The sequence below is a fragment of the Gadus chalcogrammus genome, chromosome 19, assembly GCF_026213295.1.
Source record: "Gadus chalcogrammus isolate NIFS_2021 chromosome 19, NIFS_Gcha_1.0, whole genome shotgun sequence".
Taxonomy (NCBI): domain Eukaryota; kingdom Metazoa; phylum Chordata; class Actinopteri; order Gadiformes; family Gadidae; genus Gadus; species Gadus chalcogrammus.
The window spans coordinates 15,350,763-15,358,262 of NC_079430.1; the positions used below are offsets into that span (position 1 = coordinate 15,350,763).

Here is a 7,500-nt window from a genome sequence, read left to right on the forward strand (position 1 = left end):
TATGAAAGGCTAAGCTAGCTCTACTACATATACCTCTACTTTATATTTTACCTTAATTGTGCTTTCGTTAGTCCAGCGAATGCGACTCAAACTGAGTTATTATGATTTGCACCAACTTTTTTAATTTCACGGTGTTCAATTTGCACCGGGGCGAACTTGTTAAGCAATGTTTAAATCTCCTGTGCGGTTGCGTGGTGACGATGATAATCTTATTGTAGAAATACACAGTATACGATCCGTGGAAGGGTTTGCACACGACCACATCGGGTGACACTGACAGTTTCCATGCAAAGAAACCGGTTCCATTGCCCAGGGCTAGATTACATTAAACGCATTAAAAAATCGTATTAGTATTTCACCAGCCGCAATTCCCTCCCGTGTTCCGTCCCTCGCTCGTTACTTTGACCTTAACTCCCCGGCTAAGCCCTCTACCCCCTAACACACACACACACACACACACACACACACACACACACACACACACACACACACACACACACACACACACACACACACACACACACACACACACACACACACACACACACACACACTCCCCCGCTCAGCCCTCTACCCCCTCACACACGCACACACACACACACACACTCCCCTGCTCAGCCCTCTACCCCCTCACACAAACACACACACACACACACACACACACACTCCCCCGCTCAGCCCTCTACCCCCTCACACACACACTCCCCCAGCGTCACAACGTCAGGAGGCCTCTCTCCTCTCTCACTTTGCTAGCATCTCCCTCTGTCAGCGATGCGACAAACCCCTCCATCACGCGGTGAAATCGATCTTCTGCCCGCACAGACATCCCCCCAAACAACGTTTCTGGGGGTTCCGGCGGGGAACTGATCTGGGGCCAGAGTGAACGGACCAGGGAGTAGATCCAAGGGTCCCTCCTGATCAAACCCCCCGCAACCTGGTCCACACCCTGAGCGGGGATCCTTCTGACGCGTCAGCCCCTAAGGAAGACTTACAGAAGGACGTGGATTATAGTTAGGGTACGGCAGCTGCTTTGTGTCCTGAACCAGTATCTGAATGGTTCCAGGTATTCTGCAAACAGTGAAATAAGTGTCTGCTTTGGTGGCATGTGTGATTGTGATTGGTTAACAACTTACCAAGCTTTTGTTATTCAGGTTATTAGAAACACCTGTAAAGCAGAGTGATAAATGTAGAGTTAAACGTCCCAGTGCTGTTATACTCAGCAATTGAAACAAACTAACTGTTGTGATATACCGTAAATAATACAATACAGATCTAGGAAATCAAACGATGGCCGTTCTGTGTGGAGATGTAGAGCTCCATTCTGTCGGATCAGCCACTGAATTCACATCCGTTCACGACAAACTCCCATCAACGAAAGGGAGAGGCTTTTGACGGATTCAAAATGTGAATGCGTGTCATTTCAGTGTGCAGTACAAATGTGGCATCATTCGGTTTAGCTGAACAGCAGTAAAGCATGGAGACTGACAGTGAGGAGAACTTTCACCGCACCAATGGAATGATACGACAGCTGCTGTTGACACAGTTTGCATTTGACTTCTTTGGCTCATTTTAAATGGTTTCCAAATGCTTGCCAAACTTTAGATTTTTTTTTCCTGGCATTGTGTCACCTTCTACACTTATGGCCTAGAATGTGCTCTAATGCTAAATACAAATGATAGGATAGTGCTACATAGGACCCAGTTAGGGTAAGGTGTCTTGCTCATGGAAACTAAGCTAGGAGGAACCAGGGAAGGAAATAGCAACACCTTCCGTCAATCCGCTCTACCTCCTGAGCTAAGCCCTCCCACAAAATGGAAAGATTTATTGAAAGAAAAACATAACAAAGCAATTGGCGTACCCAAACCCCTATCCCCCCAAAAAATATATTGTGTATCTTATAGGCTTTTCTTTATCGAAGCCAAGCAAGGTTGTGGTATCAATAATTGAGCACCCCAATCCTACCAGTGGAATATCCCTCGGTTACAAACGAATAATCTTCCTGAAACAAAGTTTTTTCTTTTGCAGATGACGTTGACTAAATGTCTCTTTAAAGGGCTTATATAAGGACCGACTCTGGGGTGAATAGATCATCAAACCAAACTTTAGCATTTTGATTTGAACTTCCCCTGTCTGTTGCAATGTCAGATCATCCTCACAAGAAAAGGTCAAAGTCAAATCCAGAATAATATATCGGCCATCATGTAACCATTGACCTTTTGGGGAGTCATTAATTAATACATAACTAATAATTAACAGTAGGAATTTCAGTAGGAATTTAAAATAAGCATGCTATTTGTTTAACGTTCATTGCAGTGACATTTGTATACCAGATGCTGTAGAATTTACTGTTTGAGTTTGAAATTAGATAATATTTCTATTTCATACTCATGTATTTGTATGTTGGAATGTCCCCTGTTACACAGCAGATTTGATGCAAATGCACCCCAATAGTGACCAAAAAATTTCTTCGGTTTGGCGAGTATAAGATCCAGTTCTCCTATTTAAAGAATCTATATTTTCACTATACTATACAACAATATATTATCCATTCTACGCTGCAATTAATAACGATTCTCCTTTTTGTTAGAAAGCTTCTGCAGTCATCACTTGCTTTCTACATATTAATAAAAAAATATATATATTATAAACTATAACCCCACCACCCTCGTTGGAAAAAGGCAAGAAAATCCAAATTCGAGCTAAAGCAAGCTGGAGGCTGTGAAACCAGATCGGACGTTTGAACACAGTGACATCATCATTTGATCCATTTAATGAAGTCTCTGGAATAATTGCTCCTTATTGATGTCCGATAAAGTGATGAGGGACATTTCTCTCACGCGGTTATTCGAGGCCGGATCTATTGATTGCTCAACTTTTTCACTTAGAGCTCCGTCCTACAACTTTTCTCCTGGCCTATCCGTCCCTTTTCATGCCTGGATTGTTGTTGTTTATTTTTATTTGCCCTGGTTCTTGCCTCATAAATGATTCACAACCGTCCACTAAGCCACTGAGCTTCTTCCCCCCCAAACGAATAGCGTCCTCCTTTCAATCCACATCCCCGCCATTTCCCTCGCGCTCCTGCCCTGTTTCCTGTTTCCTGTCCCCTCATCCTCTCTCCCGCTCTGCGGGTCGGTCAGCGAGCCTGTTGACATGGCAACACGTATCAGACACACATCAAGTGAAAAAAATAAAAATAAACAACGTGACCTAAATACTTCTCCCAGGATCTGGAGCCCAGTGCAGCAGAAGAGAGACGGCAGTAAACACAACAGTCAGCCCGGCCGATCTCATCCCATCAAACCCTGGGAACGCCTCAACGACGCTCCTTACGGCTCCGACCTCGCTCCGAGGTCAACGCCGTTCCACCGAGCTCGCTGTAAAATGTTATTTCAACCCCGTCGGAGAGATGAGGTCAGGCTCATTTCTCGCTCGTCTTTTGCCGCGTCCGTCTCGCGGGGAGAGCGGACGAATTGATAAGGGCAGCCGTGTTATATCAGCGGGCGATCAGAGGAGAAGGCTCATTAGAGACTCATGAATATGCAAGGCCGGTCGGACCGGGCTGAGGCAGGCGAGAGCCGGACGTTCCACCGCACTGAGGAACTCACCGTCGGATGAGCTGGGGGTGAAATGCTGATTCCTATTCATGCGTCCGCTTTGATATTCTCAGTGCGTCACGCCTTTGTTATATGGTTCTCTTCAGGACCATTTAAAAGGGGGAGTAGATAAGATGGATCTTTCAGTGTAATTTTGCCTCTCAAAGACCTTTCCTGTGGGAGTCTGTCATTCACACTGCGATGGGAAAAAGGGCGGCAATCACACTTATGAAAACCTGCTAAATCTTTAGAGCAGGTATCAGCACTTCTTTGCAAAAGTCAGAGCAGGAGATGACTTTGCCTCTCAGGACGTTATTAAATAGAAGGACGAAGGGCCTACACAGAGAAGGGGGGGGGGGTTCTATGTGTATCATGCATCACAGAGTCTTTGCAGTCTATACACAGTACATACACCTTCCGCTATCACAGCCACACAGAATGGAGTCCCTCAGAGCTCTCCGGAGGCTCAGTGGCCTTAAGGAAGCTCTGAAGGGAGAGCAGAGTGAGTCGCTCCGTCTCAGATGAAAGTATTCTCAAGATTTCCCGATTGTGCCGGGAGACGGAAGAGGGGAGGGGGCAGCGCTCCGATGACGCTGCACTTTCACAGGGTGATTATCCCTCTTCTGGGAAGATCGGAATATAAAGTCGAATCTAGCGCTTGATCTTATAGCAGATCCTTTCAATCGAGCTTCATAATGTATACGTTAGCCTAGATTTGTCTAGTTTATTTATTAGATAAAAAGTACAACTAAATCTTGTTTCTTAGAGACTAGTGTTCCATTAAACAGTGTTTCAAAATAAGAAGCAAGCTCAAAGGTCAGCCGTTTACTGTCAGCTAACACTTGATTGTAACCTTTTAAAGGCTCAGACCGAACTGGAATCCATCAGAAAAGCTTACGTGGAAATAGTGAACAAGGGCAATATCATGACTTGAGTGATGTTGTAATAAATTCCAAAAACCAATCAATTCAAATCCAATTCCAGCTGTCATTTCACTGTCTATCCTATCTTTTTTCTTCTCACAACCTCAATGTCATTCATCACTTATGTTTTCACCCTTTTTCTTACATTCATATCCCCAAGAGCTCATCAGCTTCTTTCAACACCCCATCTTATCATCCAAAGTGGTCCAAGGATGGGAAAACACTACAAAGTAAAGTTAATCCTGACACGTTATTGGAGGGCTTCAATCATGGGATCACAAGTTCTAAAAGCACATTCCAAGCCACCATTTTGGTACTTCTTACCAAACAATGAATGGCCTTCTTGGTTTCAATTTGGTTCTGGAAACTCCCCAGGTTGGGGAAACAGCTCGCGTTTAGAACCAAGACCTTCCACAAGGCCCTAGTGCTTTTCCACTTGGATCACATGAAACGCTCCTATAGGCTATAAGCTGTTATGATGAACGTTTTCACGAACGTTGCTGTCAAATAAGAGCAATATATTTTTTCTTTCTTAATGATTTCAGTAATGACGTTGATCGGCTACATGACATTTTATATTTAAGCTTGCATAATAATCATGCTGGTAGATTATTCTGTTCTTCTGATGAGCATCTATTTATAGAAGAGACAAACATTTGAATAATTTCTGTATTTATTCTCCAACCAATCAATCCAAGCAATTGTAATTAAAAATATTATCCTTCTATTGGTTTATCACACATGTTCCTTCAGGAATACTCTCCCCCAAGGATGCATTTAAAAGTGTAAAAAGTGTGTTTTGTTAAATTAAGAAATAATAAATACTCCATAGCTTATACTTATTTTGAAGCTCCCCCCTTCCCGTCAGCACCCTAACGTCCTCTCCCCGTCTGCCCCCGCTCCGTCTTGTGTCGCAGATCGAAATGTTAGAGCACAAGTACGGCGGCCACCTCATCTCCCGCCGCGCCGCCTGCAAGATCCAGACGGCCTTCCGCCAGTACCAGCTCAGCAAGAACTTCGAGAAGATCCGCAACTCCCTGCTGGAGAGCCGGCTCCCGCGGCGCATCTCGCTGCGGAAGGTGCGCGTGCAGAACGCCGAGGGCTTCTCCGCCGAGCGGGCCCTGGCCGAGGGCTGCGGCCTGGCCGGCGTGCCGCTGGTGCGCTCGCCGTCGCTGCCCGCCGCCGTGGGCGGGTCCCTGACCGACCTGGAGGACTCCTTCACCGAGCAGGTGCAGTCGCTGGCCAAGTCCATCGACGACGCGCTCAGCAACTGGAGCCTGAAGACCATGTGCTCCCTGCAGGAGGCCGGCGGCTACCAGTTCACCGCAGAGTCCTTCAGCGCTGCTGCGGCCGCGGCGGCGGCGGCTGCGGCGGCGGCGTCCGGGACGGGGGTAGCGGGTGGAGATGGCGAGCGAGGAGGGAACAAGGAGGCGACGACGCTGAACCCGTTGGACCCGGGGGACCTGTCCCGGAGCGCCAGCAAGCTGATGATGGCGTTCCGGGACGTCACCGTGCAGATCGACAGCCAGAACTTCCGCGTCTCCTCCTCGGTCGTGGAGTCCTCCGCCTCGGTTGCCCTGGGCAACTGTGTACCGCCGCCCCCCTGCGCCCTCACGACCGCCGCGACGGCCGCCTCGACCGCCACCTCACCCCCTGCATTCGTCCCGCCCGGACCCCCCCACGAACCCGACCCCCCGCCCGTAGGGTCCCCGGTACACCCGACCGGAGACCCCCCGCTGGCCCCGCAGGAACCCCCGCCCCCCCCGGACGCAGGGCCGGAAGAAGAGGAATGCCAGTACGCCGACTTCCCGGCCCCGCCCCCCAGCGAGGAGGAGCTGGTGGAGGACGACGAACAGCCGCCGCTGACCCCCCTGGACCGGATGGCCGCCCCCGCCGCCGCCGGCCCCCCCCAGGCGGCGGTGATGGCCGAGCTGGCCTCCGCCGCCAGCCTCCGGCAGCACAGCCCCCCCCCCCCGCCGCCGCCCACGGCGACGGCATCCCCCGCGTCCCCCGCGGCCCCGCCCCTGGAGGCGCGCCGCAGCGGCTCGGACCCGGCGGACTGCGGCTCGGAGCCGGTGAGCAGCAGCAGCGTGTCCACGGAGGCGCGCTCGGCGTCCGAGGCCTCGTCCAAGGAGGCGCTGCAGGCCATGATCCTCAGCCTGCCGCGCTACCAGTGCGAGAACCCGGCCAGCTGCAAGTCGCCCACGCTGTCCACCGACGTCATGAGGAAGAGGCTGTACCGCATCGGCCTCAACCTCTTCAACGTGTGAGTACCCTTTAACGGCTGGTTTCTTCTGTAGCCAGGGACTGATTGTCGCTGCTGTGAAAGGCCCTAACAGGACATAGCTTCTTTCCATTCACTGGTTGTTGACACTCCGTTTCAGGGACTGACCCTCTTCTCCATGACTGCTGGGCCAAAAGGAAATGAATGAACGAATGATCACAGTTTCTTGCCCACTTTATTCAAAGAGTTTATCCGTCTACTTTGTTGTTCCCAGGTTCTACTAACCAAAACCTGTGTTTTGGTTGTTGGGCTGCTGACACAATCTGCAAAAAATGTTTGCAGCTGAGCCCATCTGTAATTGTCCCAGAACGCACACAAACACCAACAATCCCCAGCAAACAAAAGCAGGGCACACACTCCGGCAGCCACTCACACAGAGAGGCAGTCCTCTCCCCTCCTCGAGGGCTCGTTCAGGAGCCCGGGGTTTATCGGCGCTCTCCAGACAGAGCGCTCCCAGGGGCTGTTGTCAGCTGCTCGTGTCCGGGCTGAAGCTCAAGCACCTTCAAGCGTTCCAAACGAGGGGAGATGAAGGAGAGGGAAGGTTGGGTGGTCGGGGACAAGAACAAAGGAGATGCGTTAAGTTAACCAGAAGAGTTCACGGGGAGCAGAAGTACATGCTTTACAATGAACCACAGAGATGAGACACATCCGAGGTTACTGGTAGATTAGCTAAATATCACCTCGTGTGATATTGCTAGTT

General features: G+C 49.7%; 1 protein-coding gene across 1 annotated transcript in view; it reads left to right on the plus strand.

Moving 5' to 3' along the window:
- Positions 1-5,433: 5,433 nt before the first annotated feature.
- Positions 5,434-7,500, plus strand: part of iqsec3a (IQ motif and Sec7 domain ArfGEF 3a) — a 41,688-nt gene continuing 39,621 nt past the window's right edge. Inside the window, exon 1 of the mRNA XM_056578779.1 lies at positions 5,434-6,782. Within this exon, the coding sequence (XP_056434754.1) occupies positions 5,440-6,782 (1,343 nt within the window). The 5' untranslated portion in view covers positions 5,434-5,439. The remainder of the gene's footprint in view (positions 6,783-7,500) is intronic.